Source organism: Rhea pennata, chromosome 6 (assembly GCF_028389875.1).
Source record: "Rhea pennata isolate bPtePen1 chromosome 6, bPtePen1.pri, whole genome shotgun sequence".
Lineage (NCBI taxonomy): Eukaryota > Metazoa > Chordata > Aves > Rheiformes > Rheidae > Rhea > Rhea pennata.
The window spans coordinates 6,387,782-6,414,779 of NC_084668.1; the positions used below are offsets into that span (position 1 = coordinate 6,387,782).

General features: G+C 40.4%; 1 protein-coding gene across 1 annotated transcript in view; it reads left to right on the top strand.

The window, feature by feature from the left end:
• The window catches only part of LOC134142097 (von Willebrand factor D and EGF domain-containing protein-like), a 169,933-nt gene that overhangs the window by 68,383 nt on the left and 74,552 nt on the right, over window positions 1-26,998 (top strand). Inside the window, 7 exon segments of the mRNA XM_062578857.1 lie at window positions 1,363-1,633; window positions 4,796-4,986; window positions 7,626-7,755; window positions 7,757-8,465; window positions 8,468-8,563; window positions 23,311-23,447; window positions 24,553-24,714. Coding sequence (XP_062434841.1) covers window positions 1,363-1,633; window positions 4,796-4,986; window positions 7,626-7,755; window positions 7,757-8,465; window positions 8,468-8,563; window positions 23,311-23,447; window positions 24,553-24,714 — 1,696 coding nt within the window.

Here is a 26,998-nt window from a genome sequence, read left to right on the forward strand (position 1 = left end):
AAGTTTTTCAAGATGAAGTGTCCAACGTGCTCTCTTGCAGAGAAAAACAGTTAATAAATTCTTACTGTATTTTAAATTACATACTTTTCTATGGCTTTTATTGTGAAGAGTAGTAAATTCCTGATACATGGGCACTAAAAAATCTTGTGTGTCAAACCAAAGACAAAACAAAAATGATTTGTTCCTCTTACTAGAAAATACTGACCGCAAAAAACCAGTGTTGTTTGTATGACATCATTGCTTAGAAAGATCTTAATATTAAGTTTACTGGTTGATGTTATGTTTTGCACTTTGCTTTTCACATTTTCTTTTTTATTGTAGAAAGTGGAAAGGCTTGTTATTATAAGCTTATAGCTTATCTTCCATTTTATTTACTCTCCTAGAAATCTTGTTTAGAACTAAATGTTGTGCCTTAAAAGAAATCAAAAGAATCCACTGCTTTTAAAGATGACAGCTGTTGGCTTATGTGGAGACATCTCCTGTAACATCTACGTAGCACATAGCCGCTCTTTTCTTTAGTTATATACGTCGCGTTGGAATGAAATATAGAGACAAGACACGAGTCAGACAAGATTAGTGAGGGAGAAAACAGAGCAGAGCGCAGGAGGCTCCTCCTGCGGGCCCTTCTGCTGGACCCGCGCCGAACCTTGCCGCAGGACGGAGGAATTCAGCCCCGCGAGCGCAGGGGGAAACGTCTGCGGAACCGCTCTCCTCGCAAGCCCACACGGAGCAAGGGTCTTTGTGTACTGAGAAGAAAGCAAGCTCCAAGCTGCCGAACACGCGGCAACGCACTGACTGCCAATCCCTTCAGAGTGAAACTTCTGCTCGCTGTGCGGCTGTTCTGCGAGGGGAGGAAGAAGTCCTTTTAACAGGTCTTCAGTAGAATCCCAGTTTTTCATAAGAAATGTTCACCTAGCCACAGCCAGCCTTGTAAAAGTTAGTGATTAGTCACAGAAGATGTTATTTGAGCACTGATTTTGCTTTGAAGAATATCATGCTGTAAAGCATCCAGTTAGAACCAAAACATATTTATTAAGGCCTGGAGGCAGGGACTTTTTCCCATTTGCTTTTATCAAATGTTTATCCCTTTTATCCATGCCCGTTGCCATAGCAGCAGCTCTTAGACAGCTACCAGCTTTTCACATGAATTCTTATGCACTTGCAGCTAGTAACTCAGTAGTATCAGCCGCCGTACGGTGCCGAACGCTTCCCCACGTGTTGTTTTCTCTCTCCCCTTCAAGGCCAGCCGCCACGCTGGCCTAATTAGAGACGTGCTGTCGTGCACGAGCGCAAACAAACAAACAGCCGCCCCGGGCGGGCGCTCCGCGCCTCTCAGTCCCGTTTCTGCTTGCTGTCCTTTAGGCGTTACGGTAATTACCAGATCGGCACCTTCGTGCTGCGCCGGAGCCTGCCGCGGGCGTTCGAAGCGCCCGCGCGGCAGCGGGGCTGCGGGAGCCAGCGCTCCGCCACCGCCTGCGGCCGCGGCGCGGCGGCACGGGAGGGCGACGCCGCCGTCGTGCTGGGTATGTGCGAGGGTCGGCTTCCGGAGACCGGGCCGCGGCTTGCCGTCAAAAGCACCGGCGCATCGCCGCCCGTCAGAATCCCGGCGTCCTGCGGAGGGAGGAAAATAACCGTACGTGGGCATTCGAGTACTTCTGTTGCCTGTGTCCTTAAAAATGGGAGTTCAGTATCTCTGAACGACTACAGAAGTTGCTACAAAAATATCTGAGGCTGTAAGAGCGCCTGCAGCAGAAGGTACCCGAAAACGGGACCAAGGAAAGGAGCTGGTTAAAGTGTTAGTTTAGCAAACAGTAAACCAAAACCAAGCAGTGTCTATGGATACTTCTTGGGGACATACCTACAAATAGCTCCAGAAATTTCTTGGGAGCATACAGCGTTACTTACTACTCGCAGTACGGCAATCTTCTCGCAGTTAATTTACGCTAGGCACTCCCCAACCACTTCACTTAAATAAGAGGTTTTTTTGCAGCACTTCTGATATAAATATTCAAGGGAAGATCACAGGTAAATACAGTAGAACAACAGAATGGTAGAACGTAACAGCAAGGCAATAACAGCCAGAGCCAGACAGCCCCCAAAAGCCACGAAAATGGCCTGCAAATGTGGAACATCTGGTATAATTTGAACTATTTGCCTAAAAAAGGCCATAATATGCTTTGCATGTATGCAAAGTAGGTGCGTATCATTTGTCCAATGTATATGCAAAATGATGCCTATCATTTATCCAGAACGTGCAATTTTGATCCAGTCTACTGGTTGAAATCACTGGAAGAATAAGAGCAGGTTTTGCTCTTTGGGCTTTGGAGAGCAGAAGAGCCACAAATTACAGCCAAAAAGATAATTTTATCCTGAGGTTTTATCATCAAGATTTATTGCCAGAAAATATTCTGAGTGAAAGTAGGTCCACGGTAGAGCCAGAAGGATGTGAGGGAGTTCCTGTGTTTTGGCCCTCTCCGTGATCTCCCTTGGAATAGATCTTGATAAGCTAGTAATTGTAAGTCTGTTAATTATAGAATAGCGAAAAAGCAGGAAGCAAGCTGTCATCTCATTTTGCAACTCAGAGCAACATAATTACAGTTTTATTATCAGAATAGTCCTAGCAAGGAACCCCCATCCTCATTTATACCTCACATTAAGTCTCCCTGATTTCTTTTGCGTTTAAAACACGAGGACACCTCTGGGACACGAATATGAATCCTGCCCTCGCTGCAGTGGGGACCTGTAAATCCCTTTCCGTTCTGTGCAAGGCGGCAGCTTCCAGCAGCCAGTTACTTCATACCTCTATAAGCCGAGTTCTCAAAAAGAGCTTCTTCAAAGTCCCCAACAGCAGTAGTAAAATCCGGGCGGTTTACAGAAAAGCCAGACAGCTGTTAGGTCCTCAGTGGCAGACTGCACATCTTAACAGGGGCAACAGGAAAACAAAGCGTTACAGCTCTCTAAATTCCCGAAATAAATCCACACCTGCAGCTACTAATCCAATCCCCACAGAAGACTGAAACAGCTCATGCAGTCTTGACTGCAAGGATTTTGCACACAGCATTGTAGCAAGGGTTCCTCCTTGCAGCAAAGAAATGATTAGAAGGTGTACGTTTATCTCAAAGAGAAAACCCACCCAGCTCTGTGTCAACAGCACTTCTCCTGTTCCATCCTCTAAACAACTTTTAAAAAATTAACTAATCAAGCCATTCTAGCTTTCTGTTTGAGAATCATATTTTTTTAACTTACCTTGGAAAACCAGAGATACACCTAAGATGGACATAACGGCCATATTTTTGACGTATTTAGAGGTCTGGTTTTAGCATTCGGGAAGACTTCGACATGGAGCAGGCATAGTCATGCCATCTGCTTGTTCATCTCCTCTGTGACTTGCAGCACCTCAGGCTCTTCCAAACTTTGGTGCTTCACAGGCTCTCTCCCGTGCCGTTGTAGTCCAGAAGACTCCTACTGCTGACTTATATCAGAAATTCTGTGTCTTAAAGAAAGAAAGACATATGGCACAAAGCACAAGCCAGCTGCGTGCTGACTTCCATTACTGGCCAAGGTTAATATTCTGAGAAAAAGATACTTTAACTGCCCAGATCAAACCAAAGTAAGCCTGAGTTCGAATCATGGTACCCTCAGCTCCCACTGGAATCAGTGCAACCTTGCTGGTTAGCTCAGTCGGACCAGGCGATCACATACAGGTAGCACCATTAGAAGCATTAGGAAATAGAAACGTCTAAGACTATTATTTATTGCAGCCATAACCTGAACTCTGGATTCCAGCAAGGAATGCTTATGCTAGTCACATCCTCATAGATACAAAGAGATTTGGTGGGAAAACCTGGCAATTAAAAGGGACCAAAAGAAAAGAAAAAAAAAAAAAAAAAGCCAAGGACACTAGTTGAGTAAGTTATTCTCAATAATTTGGGTAGGGATGACTTAAAAAAGGAGAACAACTATGTTGGAATTATTTTAATGAAATATTTCCAATTATTTAATATATGTTTTTAGATAATTAGAAACATCTAATTTTGGATCAAACAAAATACTAGGCTTAGTTATAAGGAAAGAGCTCTCTTGCACCCACGCCTGGTACAGAGCAATTTCAAAACCATTTTACCTGGAAAAATATAGGAAACCAACAATACATTTCAGTTGAAGAGATTTATTCCTTTTTTTTTTTTTTTTTTTTTTTTTTTTGGTTTGGCCACCAATCTAAAAAAATCCATTATCCACACAGCTCTACTTCTTTGTCTTACCCTCAAGATTTTTTTTCTTTTAAAGGTCAGCATAAGCCTACCACAAGTTCTTTAATGAGAAAATTGCTTTATCCACTTTAAAACACAATCATTTTCTGGGTAATCCGCCCTTGGAAAATGAAACGATTTTTCAGAGGGAAGAAAACTGTTTTTCAGACTTGGCAGTTTATCTAAAAGAAACAATTTCCTAGGCAAAGACACAAGGGTGGTCTTACTGCCATGGAAGTTGCTTCAAAATTAGCTGCTAACTTACCAGTGGGAAAAGCTCAGTGAACGTAATTATTAATTTAAACAGGAAGCACTTGTGTGGATCTATAATTATGTAATGCTGTCAGATATTAGTACCAGAAAATCTGAAAGCAAGCTAAATAACAGCATGAATAAATATTTATAGTGCATCTAAGCGATGTTAAATTACCACCGGTATAGCCAGCATCCCACTTTTGATACTTCTGTTCATAGAAACGGACACTTTTTATTACACAAAAAGTTTCATAACGGATTCAATTCACTGCATTTTCCTGCCTCTTCAGATCATGTTCCCTTCGGGAGCGTTCGCTCGCGCCGACGTAAGCGAGTGGGGAACGAGCCTGACGGTGAGGACGTCGGGCGGCGACTTCAACAGCACCCGGGGTGTGCGCGGCACCTTCGACGGGGACGGCCGCACCGGCGCGCGCCCGCAGCGGAGCGCTGCGCCCGGGCAGGACTTCGTCGAGCAGTGGGGGTACAGAGCTGGAGGGCGCTGCACCTGGAAGACGTGCTGCAGTGTCATTTTAAGGGGTGTTGATGCATTTATTCCATTACGGAGCCCTTTAATGACCTGGCAGGGAGATCTGCTTCACCTGCCGAGGGAAGCCTGGAGGCCCGTTGCCATCCCGGACAGCACGGTAGCTGATTTTCAGCCAGCACAATACACACGAGCAGTTTCTGACAGACGAGTTTTGCATTCACGAGTGATGTAACGTTAACAGCTGTGTTAAGATCCCACTCAGCTGTTAAAAAAATGCAGTTCTCACCCACATTGGAAAATGGAGAAAACTGACAATACAGATTAACTAAGGGTCTGGTATTTCCCTTGTTCTTTTATTCCTGAACACTAATTACAATATGTGGATATAGATCAAATGTTACATTTTGACAAAGTGTGGTAATACATACACCATGTTAAAACTTAATATCTCTGCTCTACTAATGACAGCGAGCTTTAAAAGCTCTCACTTTCTGAAACAGATGGTCTACAAACAAAGCCAGGAAGCTGACTCTGTAACATAGCCCTATCCCTATCCCACATTTTAATTCCTGATGCTGATCTAAAGATACCTGCAAGGTGACCCCACCGCTCTAAATAAATGGGATGATTTAGCTGGGTAGGCTTGCTTGTGAAGCACGGTTTACCAATAACGAAAAGCAGGATGATGATGTTTATTTGCACAGTTATTGCAAGATCAGCTTGGGTCCTGATGTCCTCCCTGTTTGGTGTGGGAAGAACAACTGCATGCAAATTTGGCACGGGTGAAACAAACTCAAACCTTGGTCAGACATGTCAATATATACCTTAATATAACACTTATTCTGCTTACAGGATCAGTTTACTTAGCTCAACCCTTGAATAACAAAAATATTTTAGACCTGTTACATTTCAGAAAATAAATAAAGGTATTTACCATATTCTAGTAATGACCAACTGGTTTAAACGATGGTTATCTAATGTCAATTTTGACCTGTAGTTAGAAACAGTACAATTCAGAAGTCAAAAGCTATTTTTAACAAATCTTCATGCACTTAATATTGTGAGGACCAGTCAGATATTGCTTGTGGGAAGGGAAGGAGTAAATTAGTTTGGTGCAAGCATAACCAGCTTCTGAAATGCACAGTGAGGGGCTATCTTGAGACTCTCAGGAGGAGCTGCTCAAAGCCAAAAGATCTGGAGCCAAAACAGAATATGTGGGAAGATAATCTACTTATAAAAGGGAGCAATTTTCTAGAGCTTGGCACGTATGATGGAAAATACTTCAGGAAAGGTAGAGGAATCTTCTGCTAAGTGAGAAAGGCAGAAGGGTAACAAATTCAGCTTTGCTGAATCCCCAAGCAGGGATTCTTAAGGACCCTTCAGAATCCAGGCCTGGTTCAAAAGCTGGCTGAAGTCAATGGAAAAGCTAAACTATCTCCAGAGGAGACTGGATCAGTCTCTAATCCACCCACAGAGAAATGACACAATAGAAAATAAAACCTGGAGGGTGATTTCTTCTGCTGCTGTTTTTAATTTCATTTTAAATAACATTTAAGGCGTGTTAGTCTTCAGGACTCTCCAGCACCTGAAGCTAGGCTGCCTGTTCGCCATCTGGCAGATGAGCTCCCTCCCTGGCTCCCACCTTTCCCAAGCAGCTGCGGCGCTCACAATGGGCACAGATCTCTTTTATACATCGGCTTTCCAACGCAACTTCTAAACAATAAGATGACATCAGAGCCTCTCAGTCCTTAAAGAAGCATGCCGGCAAGGAATTCTAAAAGACATATTTTAAATAAATTATTCTTACATTTTGCAGTTATCCATTCGGAAGGCAACAGCAACACTATCCTTTTTGGACTCACTATACTAGTATTCAACTCAGTTTGATAACCACTAATTTATGTAATTTTTACTTCATTATTAAATATGTAATATTTAACCAGAGTCTCTAGTTTATGTAATGCTCCCTTAAAAAAAAAACCTAGTGCTGCTGCCTTATTTTGTGTAGCTTTACGTTTAGTTTATGATGTGACTCTTGAGTAGCTGCATACACAGGTAACACGACAGAAAAATAGTGTGAAAAGCTCAAAGAAAGCTCCATCAGAAGACCAGAATGAAATGAAGTATGCATAAAGACTTTGAAAAGAATAAAATATGTAAAAGGAAAAAATACAGCGCTCCAAACCTTAGAGGAAACCCTTTGTAATTAGAGCAAGGGTAAATAGACACAGATGATTTTCATAATGAAACAAATCTCTCTCTTCTGTCATTCTCTAGGCTGTATCTGAGTCACATCAGGGACATATCTAAGGCCTTACTTCATGTGTAATATGCCAAGGGTAACCTGCACCTTAGAAAAGTTCTGTGAAGTAAAGTCACGCAGTTAGGCATAGGGCCAGCAAAGCACTTAAGCATCTGTTACCAAACTGTCCCAATGCAGTCCTAAAAAATGTACAGGACAACTCAGGAAGGACAGTGCAAAAGTGACTAAAGAAAATAGATATTAAGAATATTAAGTTCTTTGCTAGACTGGGAATTTACACATTCCCCAGACTCAACGAAAGAAAAGTTTACTTAACAATGTACACCTATTGCTGAAAGCTTCTCCTTTCTAATCTCTATTTTTAAACCAGAATACCTCCAGGGAAGAGTTTATTCGACAAGACTCCAGCACCTTCTGCAAGGAAGCACAGGAAAAAGTACTGCAGATGTCAGAAGGCGAACACTAAGTCTTTGCACTCTGTAAACACACTTTCAGAATTCTTTCCCTCAGTCTTTTGGTTGCCATTATGAAAATGTGGATTATACTTCTGCAATCCCCTATCTAGATGTTACACCAGAATTTGTCTCTCATCCAGAAAGAGAATCTACTTCAAGAAATAGGAAACGGTTGGCCAAGCCCTTTCATCAGAGGTATCTGCCGAAATCAGTCAAAAAGCGACATAGCCCCGAGAACCGATTAAAGCCACTCACAAGGATTTCCATGAAAAGCCAGGAATATAACGGTGTCATTAACTTTACTAAACCAGCAGAAGAATTAGAGAGAGCAAAAAGGCAAGCAGACTATTACGAATACTCATCGTTTCATCCGTTGCAAAGCCCAAGTCAAAGAGACTCGGAGAGCTTTGCGTATTTTTTCCCAGAGGACTACTTTGAAGGGATTCGGACAAAACTTCCACCGGCGTGGCCTAGTCCTGATGGCCTAACTTCCGCCAAAGCTCTGGAGATTTGCCACCAGATTCTTGCCAATTCCACCATTGGCTTAGCACGTAAAGCTGTCCTTGGCAAGCAAATGGATGAGGCGATTGACATGTGTCTTTCAGATTTGCAGCTCAAGAATGATGTGGCCTGGGTGACTGCACTGATAGCGCTCTTAGAAAATGAATGTGAAAGAAGAGTGCTAGGAAACAGATGTAAACTGTTTCATGTAGGAAACCAGCCACCTGCTAGCCAGGAAGAAATCCTCACCGTTCTCCGTGTCCTGCTTTCTGTGATGGCAATGGACAATGTACAGAATCGGGCTGCCAGTGCTTTGAAGACTACAGCTCTTACGACTGTAGCACTGCCAAAAGTAAGTAAAAAATTCTGTTTGTTCCTACCCTACCCATCTTTCTATGGTATTACAGTTATTAGGTAGAACATCTGCACAGAGTTGTTTGTTCTTCAAACGGTGTTACCAGTAAGTATTTGATGAATTAGTAATCAGTTTTTAACCTTGAAGAGCTGATCAAAATATCTCGTTGACTGGTCCTTCACTTTTTTGCCTCAGTAACTTTTTAAAAATGGATTTTACAAACCCCTTAGCAAATTGGTTTTGCAGAAGTGATTTTCTTTACATCTGATCTATCACTGGCATGCCAACAAGCAAGCTTCTGACAAAAAATGAGGGTCTTGCTCACCTTTTGGTCAATATTCATGTCAGTACTGCATAGATGCTTCTTTTTTTTTTTTTTCCTGATCAACAGAGAATAATCTCTGAAAATTAGTTTCAAACACTGTATTAGTAAAAAACAAAATAAAAATAAAAAAGTGACAAAATGAACATGTAACATTTTCGGAGACATAAATAGCTATAGGACATATTTGAACTTCAGACTTGTGCATTCTACAGACTTGGTTCTGCAAATATTTATGAATCACCTTATGTTTAAACAGGTGGCCATCCCACTAGATTTGTTTCTTCTTTACACTTTAGCCTCTCAATGTATAAATCCAAGTCCAATGTGAGTATTCACAGTGCTTGAAACTAAGCATGTGTATAAATGTTAGCATTAATTTAACAATTTATGTCCTGCTTCAGCAAACTGCATAAGCTTGCGCTTGCAGTTACAGAAAAGTACTCGGGGCCCGGGCATACAGCTGAGCTCCTGCAGCTTAGTAAGTGACAGCATTTCAGCTAAGCTGAAATGACAAGGTTGCTCTCATAGCCCATCCCAGATGTGCGGGAAAACTTTTTTCTATGACGCTTAAGCTAACGGATATTACTTTGTGTTCAGGACAGGTAAAGCTCATATATATCTGGTCATTCACCATAGCTTAGCTGACACATCAGAATCTGAGAAAGCCCCAGAACCCAGCTGCACATCCAACACTTCCAATGCATTTACTAGTAGGATGGGATCACTCGTGCTTCAGAATAAGCATGTTTCAATGTGCTGATTTAAAATGGTGAAATATAGTCCAGCATTCGTTTTTGTTAATCAAGGCCAAACTTTAGAGGATAATTTCATAGATCTGGAAAAATTCTCTAATTCACACAGAGAACAACCAACATCAGTGACTGAAAAGTGATTTGAGCGATCTTGTAATAGTTGTCCAAACCAGAATTCAGTGATTGAGGTAGGGGAGCTGCTTAGACCGGATTTTAAGTTTTTATTTTACTCAGATTAGAAGATCTTTGATTCCTGTCACTGCCCTTGTTTCCCCTTCTCTCCAGTTGAGAAAACTGCAGTGGATGGTCTTTGCTTCAGGATTTGTCTCTTTTGGAAGTCTGTTTATTAGAGTACAAAATACGTCAAATTATTTCCTCCAATTTTTGGAAAAGCCTCACCAGTGTTGGTTCAGCAAAGATAGTGACTTCTCCTAGCTGACTCCTCTCACCAGTCATATTAGCCTAAAAATACTTCTGTTCAGCTTCTCCCACACTTCGCTTGAGTCTCCACTGAGTGACAGATCTCTTCACCTTCTACAAGGCTTAGTTTTTTAGTTACATGCTCCCTGTCAGAGCAGCATCGTATTTAGTCTGGTCCCTGGGGGAAGGAAGCCTGACTTCACGCTTTTGGGGCCAGGCACTGGGACCTGCAACAGAGCCACAGAGTAACCATCAGGAAAGTAGAATTTCACTTGCTGTTTGCAATGCCCTAGTTGCTGGACATGAGTTCATTAGTGTGGCAACAAAACTAAAACTCGCATCTTCAGCACTGTTCCTAACAAATGACAAAAGACCCCTTCTCCAAAATTCCTGTGCACTCTTCTCATAATTTCAAGGCAGTATTTTATTTAAAAAGTGAAACATGCTTGTTCTGTCACACTGTAAGTAACTATATTACATCACTGCACTCATAGCTATTTCACTTTCTGTTCTTGTCTGTTTAATACTTTATTGCAATGAAACTCAGCTATTGCATGTAAAGACTTTAAGATGTAACATATGTTACGGAGACAGCACTTCACAGATCTTATACATCCTGCCAAAAGGGACATAAATGGTTAAAATGCTCCATGCATGGTGTATATAAGCCTAAAGTCATCTTTCCAAAGTCCTCTTTGTTTTGTCCTGAACATTTTCTAACCGCAACTAAGAACTTGTATTTTTGACTACTATTTGCAAAATATTTTCTGCAGACATAAGCTTTTAGTGCAAATATTACTTTTTATTTAAGAAAACCAACAGACCACATTAATAATTACTACCCAAGAGAAGAATGCTTTCTAGCCAGCTTCTGGCTGGAAGAGAAAATATTAAATAAAAAAGCAGAACAAATTCCCATTTTGAGCCACTAGTCTATTTTTCTCTTGAGAAAAAGCCAGTGGCATAATTCTGTGATGCACAGACATTCCTTCCCAAGGGTGTACCTGACCTGGGGAACATTTAGCATTTGTTTTTCTTTTTTCTGCCATACTAGTGAGATTATATGCTGCCCTCTCATAAACAGCTATCAGTCTCCAGAGATGAAAGACAGCAATCAGTCATGGTATAGTCTACCCCATAAGCACTCACTGGCCCCTACAGGTTCGTACAGCAGAGAAAAGTGGTGAAAAAGAAAACATCTGAAAGGCACAACAAGCTCTTTTTAAGGTCTAATTAACTTCAATTTCTAAAATGTCTGCACAATGTAGACTTACTTTTTCCACTTACAATCTATCCACTAGCTTTTACATCGCAAAACCCTACCATGCAGCACCATTCAAAAAGGTAAACATCCCAGCCCATGCAACCCTCTGAGCTGTCTCTGCATGAAAATAAGGATCTTACAGAGGAAATGCTAATTCCCAACCATTCAATGGTAGACAATAAAACTACTGAGCAATTCACTGCTTTCTACATCCTTAAGACCTGAACTGGTTGCAAACATTTCTTCAAAATATTTCACAATCTGTTTCTCATTAAAATGGAAAAATTGCAATTAAAAAAGCAGATGCTTAAACAAACATACCTAGAAAAAAAAAATTGTCTACAAATGAAAAAATTCCATCAATATCTGTAGAACAATTCACAATGTTTTTAGAGTTTGTTTGTCAAGAAAGGATCCTTTTAATTTAAAAACCTCGGTTTTGCTTGGCTGGATTGGATTTTTTTTCCCCAAAATGAAAACACAGGAAGTAAAGAGGATCCATCTCCTAACCAAATTTACCTAGAACATCACTGTATTTACAAGATGGGAGCAACACTAATCTGGAGAGTTGGAAAAACTTTCCACAGTATGGGTTCCATAAATACACAACACTTTAAAGAATATACCTTCAAATCTATACGTTGCTATGTTATGACTTGTCCCCAAGCATGTTCCCAAAACAGTCCTCAAGTTTTCCAAATGATGGATGGGTAGGAGACAATATGCATTTCTCTAACGTTAGTGCTAACAGTTAGAGGGTCTGAACCCTGCCCCACAAATTAGCCTTCCATGGCTCTTGGAGTCCCTTCTGAGAACCACCTTCAATGGTATTAACTCCTTACAGGGAGGGCCAGTAATTTAATCTGGATAATTTGCCTTTAAGTCTCGATACTCAACATGAAACTTCATAAAGAATAATTAACAAAAGGATGTGTCTTTCAGCGTCCATTCCTCCTCCTCTGCCAAACATACTGGAACTAATGCTAGACTGATGAAATACCAGTATGTCCTGCAATGGCAAATAGCTCTAAGATAGCTGCACTGAGTGGCCTCACGCCAGAGAGCCCAGTAGCGAGCAGGACCTGACTGATGGCTACTCCATTCTTTACACTACGAGTTTAGAATAGGGAGGACATCCTGGCTGGAAGGGACTGAAACTGCAGGGTAGAAGTCTCATGTTTCAGGAGCATGGCATACATCTGTATATTTAGTAACATGCAGAAAAAGGCATGGAGAAGCATCTGCAGTTCAAGCTGACTTTGAGCAAAACTGGAAAAAATCTCACAAAAATAAAATAAAATAAAATAAAATAGAAGTAACAACTAACATTTAATTTGCAGAACTTTCTCCTTTGTCTTTGCAATAAGCAAAATATAAATTGTAGAGAGACTGAGAGAACTCTGCAAAAGAACTGGTTTCAGCATTAGCTGTGGACAGGCAAAAGTACTGTCAGTCTAGAATGAGTGTGATCAGCTTATCGAGCTTCATATACTACAGACCACTTTTAAATTCATTTCTGACTGATCTAGAATATATATTTTCTATCCCTATACTTAAAAATACTGAAAGTGTGTACCTAATAAAGGACTTGATCTTGAAGCCGCAATGTAAAGCTGATCCAAATGTCGACGCAGAGGTCAGACCCCCTACAATGAAAAATAAAATCTTAGTTCTGGCACTTAGACATTACAATCCTTAGCAAAGGTCAGCTAGTTAGTTCAGCAGAGACGAGGAAGACATAATCACTCTCCTCTGAGCTTCACCTTTAGCTGTTCTTCATTTTGGAATGTTATTCACAACATTCTTTAAAGATATTTGCTTGTTTTCGTATTTCACAGTCAGAAATGTTCCAAATAGATAGCATGTGATATAAAACCTATTTGCAGGGAAAACTACTACAGCATCAATGATGTGTTTCTTAAACAACAATTGCAAAGACTCTGCAAAAACTCCTGTCCTGTTGACTGATCAATAAAGCCAGGCTTTCACACCAGAAAAGCTCTTAGAGATAAATTAAGAACAATCTCAGAAATATGTTCAAAGGGGAACCGTCTGAGCTCCCCGACTCGCAGGCCAGCATCCTAACCTGACCATGACTGCTTAGGCAATCATCACCGTGCAAGGACAAACAGGATAAGCTTTCAGACTTCTCTACTAATAAGCACAACTTCTGCAGTAAGGGAAGAAAAGGAGTAGAAATCAAGAAGAAATGGACTATGTTTCTGTAGAAAGTATAAAACTTGGGTACACTTTGCTTTTTTTAAAAAAAGACAGGACCTAAAGCACAGGAAAAGGTATACTGATTTTGGAAACAAGCCATCTACGATAACATTTAAATTTTATTGTTAGGAAAAAGTTATAGAGAAAAAGTTAGATGAGTAATGAAGGAGAAGGAAACTCCTTGTTCTGGCCATATATTTTCCCATTAGCTGCAAAACAAATCTCCATCTAATTTTCTCAGATTAGAATTATATATGTGAATTAAAACTCCCCCAAGATCAAGGAGGCCATCAACATAATTCAAATATCCTTTCCAAGGTCACCCAATCTCAGCTATGCTGCCAACACATAATAATGTCTTCTGCCACTGTTTTTGACCAGCACAGAAAAAAAGGGTGACCAGGCAGCATTTTTTAGAGATCAGAATAAAATCCATAACATATCTAGAATAATTTAAAATGAAAACACGTAAACAGAGAATAGAGAAGACGCAAAGTGTTGCTTGCAGACAGACTTACGCCTCTGCACTGTCTGATTCCAACAAGGAGCTGTCCAGGTGGCCACAGCTATAATTATCCTCAAATGAAAACTGCAATTTGGAGTTGAAAGGCACCTCTGAAATTTGGCAATGCTCCAGAAGCTTAGACTTTCTTAATGTTGCTTAACATTTCATAAAACCCCCCAGCACCTGTATAAGGTGCTTAAAATGTCATTACCACCTGTAATTAAATGCAGAATCCAATTATAACAGATAGCAAATCAGGTTGATGCTTAGAATTTGTATATATTGACCATGTTGATTATAAAAAAGAATCAGGACTAGTAAAGTACACATAGAGGGATGTAATATGCAGATTGTATGAAGCTCTAAAGAGCAATTACAAGATAAAAGGTAATGAGGAATAATAAGGACAAATTAGTTTCAGTGAAGTAATGACACCTGAAGAAGTTTAAATTTCTACGTGGAATGTTCTGGAAAAATTATAGCTAGTAAAGAACCCACAGCTAATAAAAAATACTGTGAGAAGATGGAAAGTTAATGCTTACCTAAGATGCTAAGGAAAATACAATTTCTGCATTTTCAGGGCTATGAACCACAGCCAACAGGTCCCTTCCACTGATCTACAATAGCTTTTACACCAGTTACACTGTGTTATTTTTAAAACGATCATATTGATCATTGTGAATTTCATCATACTGCTTTGGGCTGACTCTTGTTCATATGCTGTAATTAAGTAATATTCATGAGAAAACACAAATTACTTTGGAAAAAAACCTCTATGGAGTAGCAGCAGCACAGGGTCCGTTACAGAAGTTACTAAGGAAGGGGACTTCAGACCACAGCTGCCTCTCACGGGTACACACCCAAATCCTTCCAGTACCTCAGGCCAGTTGTATGGGCTGAGGATGAAATAGGTAATACAGAAATCTCACTCTCCATTATCTTAATTTTTATGCTTAATTTCTGTTTTATAGGACAAAAACATGAGGGAGACATCGAAAGACAAGATTTAAAGTGCTTTCAGATCCTCTGGTGAAAGGAGACAGAGTATTTTATTTCTTTAAATCAAACATCTGCTTTTGAGATTTTGTATGAGAATGTATTAACCTACAAATAAATAGGGTTCTCCCCCTTCTATCATTTCAGTGGCCTTTAAATTCCAGATCATGGTGCTGTAACAATTATGCAAGGGCCATTAATCCGTCAAGCAAATGCACACTTTTTGGCACACGTAATATGTGGTTTGTCGACACGATACATCACAACAGCTCGAAATGTGCCTTCATGGTGTACTGGGTCAACAGAAGTTTGCCATGCATAAATTAGACTATGCAGAGCAGAAGTACATACTAGACTTTTCAAATAAAAACAGTTAATTTCTTAAATCACTAGGGTATCACCGAAGAAAAACACTACTGAATGCCTGTAAGGGCAGTCGAATCTGCTGCTGGTAGCAGCCTGCAGCGCTGCTGCCACTGGAGCTCCAGTGAAGAATTACAGCACTTTATGCTACCATACAGGTGTCAGAAATGGAGACTTATTCGAAACGATGGGATTTGAGATATTCAAGGCCCACCTGGACGCAACCCTGTCTAACGTGCTCTAGGTGACCCTGCTGAGCAGGGAGGTTGGACTAGCTGATCTCCAGAGGTCCCTTCCAACCTTACTGATTCTGTGATTCTATGATTTCTGTCCGATCCCCCCCCCCACAGGAATTCACGCTATATACAATTTGTGTTTATATGAGTACAGTAAACATGCAAAAACACAACCAAGATTTTGGCTGATCTGTCAAATCACTTCATATGGCAGTGAGGATTCAATACACTACGAGTTAACTGGATCAGTTCTTTTAAACAATATTTCAACAGATGAGTCAAACACTTGTGAGGATAGTGAACACCACAGTAATCACTATTAAACCTTTCTGGTCAAAACCCAGTGCTATAAGTATCAAAATTATTAATTGGGCATTATTCTTTGAAAAATGTCATCCCTGGGCTCAGTTCACCTCCTCATTATCATGGTTCCACTGACTTTGATGGACAGTATTAGCAAAGTCACAGTTACTATTACCTTGATGCAGTTTACATTATGAACAGAAAGTTAAGTCTCTTTTCACAGATGTTCCTTTCTTTTTCCCTTGTTTCTTATTAATTATTGCTTTTTCCATCCCATAATTCTGGGTTTTCTTATCTATCCAAATGCAGAGGGTTTGAAATTTTCCTATGCTTGGGCAGGTCTGCTTCCATGTTGCCCTGAACAGGTACTTGTTCACTTAACAACTGATGGACAGTAAGGCAGTATTATTATAGTAGTTTAGATGTTAATAACTTGATGGTTTCTATGAAATACATTTTTCTTCAACAATAATTCTGTAAAGCAGGAAACACTTTATGCACATCTCAATATGCTGCTGCCACATAAAAACCTGTTTAATCGCTGCTTCCATTCTACTGGGATTGGGTTCGTACAAATATATTTTTATTTCTTTCAAGCTGACATTAAAAAAGTGAAGGGGCATTCACTAGGATAGCTAGACACTGCAAAAGAGATTGTGTGCAGCTTGTAAATGAAAACTTTTATTTTGAGAGATGTTTTCTCCACTTAATATTAAATTTTTCCTCAGCTTACCAGATCCTCTTGGAAAACAGATAAATATGAAAATTCATATTAGATCATGAAACATACAATAATTATTGATTTCTTTTCAGTTATTCAGCTTATTCTCAGTTAAACCAATGAATGATTTAATACTGAAAGCAAATTAAAAAAAAAATTATTTATAAATGCACTACTTCTCATTTTCAGCTATCTACCCAGGAATGGTCCTCATCCGAGTGAGTGAACTACCAACGCTAGTAATAATTTTTTTGAAAATGGGAGTTATCTACTTTTGAAAATACCACTCCAGTGCCTTTAGAATGAACACCTCCCACCACAAAACTTTAGCAGATAATAACATAAAAATGCTGCTACATGACAAATATAAAATTTGCAAAACAAACAGAGTTAAAAGTTCAAAGAAAAATACTGTGAACCCTGTCTAACCTGCCATCAACATATTCTGATAGCCACTGATGTACTCTGGTTAATATTGATGGAGACAGGCATCAATACAGGACAGGAATCCCAGTCAAATAAAACACCTGCCTAGGAGTTTTGTGGGTTATTCTCATGGACTGACAAGCTTCATGTTATTTTTGAAGTTTTTCTTCTTTTTATAGCCATTTTAGTGAATTTTTTTAGAGTGCAGATGTAATAAACACACGCATCTGAAAAGATAAACAGCAGCAGCAACCTTAATGTATTAACTCCCAATTCCTTCTATTCAAAGCACAGACCTGGCTGAGCTGGAATAAGGCTATTAGCCTGATAGTTACAAAGTCAATAGAAACTGTATTTTAAAAGGATATCAAATGCTTATGATAAAGGACATGGAAGGTTGCATGCTCGGTGATCCATACTATTCCTTGCAAATCAGATCAGGGAGATTAGTCTTTTCTGCTGATTAGTTTATTTGCTCTAATGCAAAGCAGTGAAAGTGGTTCAGCAAAACATGAAGCTAAACACGACCATTTTCTGAAGTGTAGAATTAAATGCTGCAGAAGTTTACAAAATTAAAGGTCTGATTTAAACCGACCAAAGCCTGACAATCCAGATGCATGCCTGTTCTACATCATGCTGTTTTCAGGCACTGCAGGCAATTTCAGCCTTAATTCTTGCTAAATCCAAACCAAAACAAAAACCCTGAACAATGTCCTTCCTCAAGCACTCACACACATACCCCTCAAATAACAAATTTATGAGCTGCAGAATTAGAATCAACAAAACTTTAAAATGTCTGATTTAAACTGACCAAAGCCAAGAATCCAGTGCAAGCCTGTAACTGCTTCATGTTGGGCTTTATGAAGGGTTTTTGACGGTATGAGCAATCCACAGTCCCCCAGCACAGAATGCCCGAGCAATTCCGAATAAAGAGCACATCCACAACAACCAGATCTTACCCTAATCCAGTAACCGTAAAGATGGAAAAACTACTACAAACAATTGCGTCTACCCCCGTGTGGACACACAGATCACGATCATGCCCCCGAGCACCATTTTCACATCCCTTCGAGTCCCCTAACTGCAGTCATTAGTACGAAGTGCTGCTGCCTGTGGCCCGGCTCTGAAGTGCCTTCAAGTGACTAAGATCTGCTTTGGCACGTCAGGAAGCACTCTGAATGTGTAAACAGATCTTAGGTTTTACCACCTATCAAGGCCATCTAAAAACTAGGCAATATTCTGGGGTTAACAACGTACTTCTCTTCCTCTTCTATCACTACTATAACGTGCTACCAAGCCTTTTAAAAATAGAAGAGATCAAATAATAGACATAAAACGTCATGGTAAGCTTTTAAAGAAAAAAATAAGCTAGGACATTGCTGCAGAACATGGTTGCTTTCAGTGTGAAACCGAACCAGTCCCCTTCCTGAAGGCAGTGATTTAAAGTACTCACAAAATGCCTTTTCCCATGCTTTTCTCTGATGGCAGTGTCTCTAACGCTGGTTGCTGATTCAGTGTGGACACACCACAAGGCTCAAAGAGAAGCTGGAAGTCTGGGTCAGTTAAAAGGCTAGGTAGGATAAATGGCGATTTAGCCAAACAGTACATTTATACACGAGTAACTTCCAGGACAGATTCTCATGCTCCTACTTAGATCTCACATTTTGGCTGCCCTTCGTAGCCAGTCAGCACTATTTAAAACGTACCCTCATTTGCAAAGCTTGATTCATGCACAGCAAACAAACACTTCTACTGCAATCCGTGCTGGGTAGCAGAGCCCTTCAAAGCGCAGCAAGATTCTCCACGTCAGCTTCAGATGTAGGTCTGTACTTAGGAACTGTGAAAAATTCCAAATCTTCTAGAACTACACTTGGAGTCAGGAACAAACATACCTTTCTTTCACAAATCAGGTCAAAGCAGGCTAGGACAATGATGTGCAAAACCCTGCATGTACTTGTTAATATTCAGAGAGGATTTTCAAATGAGTTTTGGGCTAGGGATATATGCAAAAGAAAGAAGTATCTGTGTATTTATTTGAATGGAGACAGATTCAGACTAGCTCCATCCAAGCTGTGAGATAACTAAATGTCAGTCAGCTCTGTTCCAGAAGCTTCATAGCTGCAATAGCAGGACATCCACGAACAAGCCAGCAAGCTCTGGCACAGCCGCTTGCTAAAACAGCTTTGTGATTTCCAGAATAGGACAGGTTTGCAACCAGCTAGATCAGGATATAGCAAAGCAAGCCTGCTCTGTCTGTGTTCACCTGCTCCTAGAAAATGTATCTCTTGCTTGACTAATACCATATTTGACTATTAACATGAATAATTATGTTTTTCACTTCAACAAATTTGCAACTGTTTCCAGCAGCCTGTAATCTGGTTCTTGATCTGCTTTCCTGACAGGCTGCTTATTTATCACCCCAATCAAGAAAAACTGGGCAGTCCATTTCCTGCTCTTTATTTGTTCAAAATTCTTGCCAGTTTCAATTTCAGGTCTGATGCTCCAGCCCAAAGTTACACGTGGGCTTTCAAACACTGCAGAAGAGTGTTTATTTGTGCTAGGACATTCTTCTAATCAAAACTGGAAACCAAACATGAACTGTATCTATCCATCAATAAAACTTTAATATGTTTCGTTTTGCAATATTCATATTTTGCAAAATTTCGTTCGATTTCTAAGTCTGCGCATACTTACTGTGTACATAACAGACCGTGACAACAGCTATAATATCAATTGTGTATTTATTCATTTTTCTTCTGCCTATTATGCAGCTCGTGGTCCTTGTCAGGTTCGACTCCTGTAAACGCGTACAGAAAGGAAGTGCGCTGCCAGCAGTGCCAGCCGCTCCGAACTCTACGCTCTCTCCTGCACATTCGTATTGAGGCTAAAGCAGCGGGAGCTGGAGCGCTCTCTGCCTCCTGAGAGAGGCTGATCAAACGCAAGGCAGGCATTGCAAACCAAACAGGACTGATTCCCAACCTCCGTCTAATTGCCTAAGATCTGGAAGCCTTTTAGATACAGTCTCCAAGTCCTCTCTCCTTTCCATTCCAAGACAGCTTTAATAAAGACTGAGATTTTTTTTTACACTTCTCCAACCCCTCCTGCTGTTCACCATACAGTGTCCCAGTGTGATGCTCCACCATGCAATTGATGCACTGCAGGTGTGTTTCACACATCCATTCCTATCTGTCTGGCGTCTGTAACCACCAGTTTCTCCGGATAGTTGCACCTTTCCCCTTACTCTCATATTCATGGCACTTCCCAGCATTTTCCTTTGGTCTTGTCTTTCTCCCCTCCAGTCTTCTGAACTATTTCCCACTCTTTTGCTAAGGTCTTCCAGTCTCTGTAGTATTTCCTTCTCACCTCTCTATCTTTTTGGCCTCCAAGCTTATTAAATAGCCACAAAAAAATTTTGGAAGCAACGAACAACTGCTGAATTCTGACTGTGTTTCCTCAAGAGCAGTATCTGTACGTGTGGGTACCCAGCTACTCGCTGTCACAGACTTTCATGAAGTTAATGTCATTGAGATTACCACCTTCTGCATTTGGTAGAAACTGGCTAATATATGCCAAAAGCAGAAGACAGAGGGAAAGACAAACAGAAAACCCGGTTAAAAATAAATGCCTAAAATTCCTATGTCCATTTAATCTGATTGCTCATTTTCAGAAACATTCAGATTAAAACTAATGCCCAGTGTTATAAATGAATCCAATTGTTTACTATCCGTACTAAGGTCTAAAGTCTGAAATATAGTATTTTTTTAAAAAATCAGTCATAAAATTACTCTTTATTTTCTGTCAAAATGTTTCCCTCTTCTTCCTTTTCTCAAAACACTCCTCACAAAAGACCTTCATAAAAAACTGCATATGGACTCCACCACCTTCTCAGTACCATGTCGTCAGCTGACCAGAGGTAAAGCAAGAGAGAATTACATCAAATATGATCTCCTACACAGCAATACCGCTTATTCCTCCCTTTAGAGAACTCTCAGCTGGAGATCGCTTGAAATATCAAAGACTGTGGTAATAAATAAAAAGCTCAAAGAAAAAATTAGTCCCCTCCTTCTTACCCACCTTCATCAAACTACAGAAAATATGCATTTTTTTCCATGAACCTTTCACCAAAAAAGTCTCATTTTCATCCTGATTAACACACAATGTGGTAAGCCTTGAGAGATGATATCTAAACACATATGGGAACATTCTTCTGCCAGATTTAGACCAATTTAAAGATGCTGTATAAAAGTGCACATTGGGCAGCTTGAGTGCAATAAATACTAAATGCCATGCTGATACTGTAAGTCATTTCGAAAAGCACTCAAGCTGGACTATTGTGCTTTGGCCCTGACCCAACAGTACTGCAGCAGTGTCAAGATGTACACAGAGATGTAAGCAAATCCTACAAAAAGCATGCAGGGCTCATTGATAAGCAACAGACCTGAGAGTGCCTTGCTGAAAAAGGAATGTATGAACACATTCCTGTCCGGTCACTCATCCCCAAGTTATGAGATTTTTCTTTACACACACAAGCTTGAAAATCTGAAATGATAATGAAAATGTTAATGCAATCTGAGCTACCTCAGTACTAGTGGGGGTAACTATTAAAATCTCATGAAAAACATAATGAAGCATTTTTTTTAATGCACTAACCACAGAAGATGGCAATTTATCAAAACCATTTGCTACATCTGACTAATAGTTTTGTACATTACAGGAATCTACAACTAACTGATGAATACTGATAAGCTGTAAACCATTTCTCTTCTTGTAAATATAGTGAAGTGCCCAATAGTATTGCTAATACTGCTGCAATAAAATTTTTAACAACAAAAAAAAGAAAAACTAAAAGCATTTCTGAAGTACAGAAAAAAATCTTTTCACAATTTTTCACGTTTATGTTGCCTTTCTTCTTTTCTTCGGAAAAATGAGCGTCATGCAGCTATGCTGTTATGGGCTGCAATGCGGTGGGATCACGATGTTTGAACAGCATTCATCCTAGTTACGGCTTAAATGGCAGAGCCCTAAAGGAACAGCTAAGGTTATCAACTCAGCTAAAGGCATTTTGCCCCTTGAATCAGAACTGAATCAATGTGCCATTAAAATATTAGGCAATGCAGAGCTTCTCTTTTAGATAAGCTACAGCTCAGAGAAAAGCAAGAGGCAATATTGCTTTGCTACAGCAGTAGCCATAGGGCACAGCAGAAAAAAGCTAAGCAGCCTCTGCCCACTATGTAACCTGGAAAATACCTTGCTACTGCATAGCCAGTACAATAGCTACTACATTATGCCAGTACATGATGGGCCTTCTACAGCTCCCAGTTAGCCCACTTTTAACAAGAATCATTCAGGAAACAAAAAGGGAATATTCTCTTTTGTTTTATATGGCAGATAATCACGATGGCTTCTCCTGACCGTAAGAATTATAAACTTTGCCAGTGAAGACACCAAACCATGATCCTGCCTGACTACCGTTACGACAGAGGATAACGCAGAGATCTTCTGACAGGCTGTGGTTATCCAAGTATCTATGTAAAGATCTGCACAATTTTACTTCTGCAGAAGATGTGAACTCTACAACTAACTTGTAGAGCTAAACGTGGCGCACAGCGTTCGTGCTGACACACTGCAGAGCTGTGTCGCCCATTAATGACTTAACCCTCCCAAGCAAACATTCCTCTGAGGACCGCTGGTTTCGTTACATCCACAATTTTTGACAAAAGGAGTGTCTTTTGCAATGCTATTTCACATTATGAGTAGTTCGGTGGCAGGGACATCTTAACATATTTCCACTTCCCAACTTCACACTTTCCTACCTTACGGCATGACACACTGTATTCTCTGCTGTGATCCTACAGCTGTTTTGCACCTAGCTGTAAACTGGGTCAGCAGAAGCTGGTATTGCCTCTGAAAACCTTCAATCATGAAGCCACAACACTAGTTAATTACATGAGCTGTATAACTCTCTCTGATAGATCTTGCAATGCTGTATGTGCAAGAGCACACTCAGTGGAAGGTTTGCTGCTTTCTGTTCGGTAACTGCTACTGCTCTTCTCAAGAGAAACTTGCAGGGGAGCAAGGAATACTGAAAAAAAGAACTTAAACAAAACAAACCTCTACTGTAAGAAAAGGAAACAACATCAATTCTGATAAACCAGAAGAGAATAGCACGCAAGCTGTATTCTCTAAAGCTCTGTGTCTATCTCATCCTTTCAGAGCCCACTTTGGAAATCGCTGGCTTAGAGAACGGGGGCCTCTGCGACGTACGAGCCTCTGACTGCCGCAGCATCCGGGCGTTTGGCCTCGGCTTCAAAGATTCTCACAACCTGCACTGCAAGGTCACCAGATTAATTGTAAGCAACTTCCCATGGGTTCATAAAGTATTGATGATGCAGTCGAACTTTAACATGTTTATATTAAAGCCTTCCACCCTGAACAGTACTGAGCGCCGTCATCCCTCGTTGTTGCAGCAGGCACAAATACCTTTGAATCCCACTGCCAATATGTTTGCTGCAAGCGAGGGGAGCTGAAGCAGCTCAGCCCTTTCCAGGATTGGTTCCTTGGAAATGCAAAGCGATGTATTCTTGCCAGTCTTCTCTGTGGGGGTTTGTTTAACTCTTGTTTGGTTCAGCTACACTGTAGTCCAGTGAAGCCTGAAATCACAGTATTATTTCTCATTTTGTGCATCTGGAATCTGCATGCTTGGTTGTTTTCCTAAATGCATTTGAATGCTAAGTGTTACAGTTAAATATAAAGCTTCCTCAACAGAGTTACTGGATCTCTTACTTGAATTTTCTTAGTCATAGTTCAATACTAAGAAGTTTTAATTATTGAAATGATCTTGTTGGGTTCACTGTAATTTTATTATAAACTAAAATAAACAGGCAATTCTAAGATTTTGAATTATTTGGCATAAGTATACTCAAACACTGGATTGTTGGATCCATCTCATAAATCCATCAAACAAGCACTGTTGGATGCATCTCATAAATATATTTCATAGAAGATGTTCAGCCTGCATCCCACTTACCATTAATATGCTATAAGACACAGAGATTTGCCTACCACGCCAACTTAGGACTCGGTAGGCCCTATAAAAGCAGGGGTGTTTCGTGCAGCTGACCTAGATACGCAGCAGACGTTACCTGCACAAAGTGTACAGCTGGCTGCAGAGCTCCGGTAGCCAGCACAAAGCTGCTCCACAGCACTACCTTGTACCATCTTGGCTGCTCAGCTTTAATACAAATTGTAGCCCTTCCTAAATCAATAGACCACTTGTATGCTTCAGCAAGCACAGCTTGTTCTTTACTGTACCTATAGTAACACCATCATTTTTTTTTAAAATAAACCATCTGTAAATGCCCTGTATTATTAATTAGAAATACAAACACACGTTGATTACAGGAATTTCTTTACATGAGTCTTCAGTTTCCGTATACTCCTTCTGTTTTACTGTAGCATCTCAACGGTGAATGGATATCGAGAGAGCAAGAAACCACAAAAGCGGATTTTCTCAGCTCTAAGGCTGTAGACTGCCAGATTCCTCTTCTGAACATTACAGAGACAGAGGCTGGGCACTTCGTGGCTGGCGACGAGCCGTTCGCAAGATGGCAAGTGAAAGCAGGAATTTCTTAAGTTTCTAAGAAATTACTTGGAAGGAGCAAAGCAGTTGTCATGGTAAATTAAAATGCAAAACACAACTTGCTTCCCTTCAGAATTGAAGACGCCTGTAGAAATACTTACGTTAATGTCATGCAGTGAAAAAACCCCTCTAAACCAAAACAATAGGAGTTAAAAACAGATGTCTTTATAGGCAATCCAAAAGTGCAAATTACAATCACTTCTGCAGGTAATCGCCTGAGATTGATGCAGTTGGACTAATCAATCGCAAGTCATTAGTATTTCATTTCTAGGAGCCCCAGTTCAAACTGCTGATTAGGCAGCAAGTATAAGCGAATCTTGGCTCTGCGGCTGCAGGGCTCTCCCGCACATCAGAGGAGCAGCGCACGGCCAGCTGTTCCTGGCAGCGCTCCCCGAGTAGCAGGCACGGAGCGAGCGGAGTTGCCACACCTATGGACGAGAACAGCTACAGGAAAAAGCTTGTGTGGCGCCTGCTCCTGCTAAGCGCTGCCTCTGCTGCATTTTAGCCCCTTTTGTTCCAAAAACGATACTTACTTACTAAACATGTACAGGAAATCAGTGTCTTATTGAAGCTGCTCCTGCTACCCCCGGTCTCGCTCTCAGCCGGGATGGTTATTGGTTGCTTTGTTAAGACTGGGATCATTCAAGCACTCTATAGCTGTGAAAAATATATTGTAGATATATACAGACTGCAGATGTGCTTGGAAAACTGTAGCATGTAAAAATGAAACATGTAAAACACTAGTCTTCTCTCCAGTGTTACTGCCTATCCTGATAACATCAGCTGGTCGTAATACAGACCAGAGCGGTACACAGGTGCTGCCATGTCGCTTAAGGATAACAGACGCACACTTTCTATCCAGTATATTTATCTAGAAGAAATGGAGATCTGGATGCGTGTTTGCCTGAGCAGACAGAGCCTTAAAATGGAAGAGCATTTCCCGTGGCTACAGCTGCCACCGCTTCTCCGAGGAGACCCCGAATACCCTGTCAGTTGTGAGACAAAATCCCGTTTTGGGGTCTGAAGAACTTTAGGAGACACCCTTGAGTTTGCTGGCACAAGAGGACAGCTCATAGTTTTGCATGTGTACGATGTCATTTTTTCCAAGGTAACTCGAATTAGCTCCCTTGCAGCTGCTGTGTATTATGATTCAGTTTGCTTTCAAGTGCTGGCTGCCAGCTCTGGGGTGGCCTGTACTCTTTCTTATTTTTTCATCTGAAAACACATGTAGAACGCCTCTTCCCTTGCACTTCAGTTCAAGGAAATCTCTGTGCTTGTAAGCCTTCTGCACCTTTCCTAGCCTTTAAATCCCATGGAAAAATCTGTTCATGGATATGTAGTGAATACACAATTAAATCATCTGAATCAGATGTAGCTAGTTGCATGTAGATAGTTTTGCTGAATGAACTGTGAAGGAAAAGCTCAGAATTCCATTTAGAAGTTATTTATTATTAGTGCCTCTTATTATGGTGGCACAGAGAGCAAAATGATGGACTACTTCAAGACAAAAATTATTTGAAATGAATTCCACAAATATTCAAAATTTTGTACTACAGAAAATACCTAGTAAGACTTACTTCAGTATTATCTTTTGTCTTACATTAACAGACGCTTTTAAAAATGTAGCAAAAATTTTCCCAAAAACAAAAATCAAAACAATTCTTTCTGAAAATGACTGTTCAGTATTCTCAGGAGCTCCTTCACCCCCTTCAAACTGCAGAGGCATCAGCAAAATTTCACATAAGCCTTTTTTCACTTTTTTCACTACCCCGGTTTGTGGGGGAGAGTTCACAAGCTCTTCTCAGTATTCTTTCATTTTGTCTCCTCTTGAGCAAGCAGACTTTGCTCTTTCTTTCCATTACTGCTGAATGTAGATAAGAAAGTGCTGGAACTACAGCAGAGAGTCTGATATAATTAGATTAGATATTAAAGTCCTACTCGGGTAGCAGATGACTTAAGACAGTCCATGCACAGAGGCCGAAGTGAAAAGGTGAAGGAGCTGGACAGGCACTAACCTGGTTTGGGAAGCAGGTCTCCTGCTCATCCTCAGTTCATGATCATTGCCTGTATTTGTCAAGAGCAGCAATAGTATCTGCTAAAAGTCAGTGAGGCAGAAACTGAATTTGAATTCAGCAAGTTTTCAGCTTTCATCTTTCATTCACAAACACTCACACAAGTCAAACCTTATTTCTATTACGAATGATGCAAACAGCCAACGTCGTTCCATGATGAATGAAATCTGCTCCAGGCAGAAGTGACAGA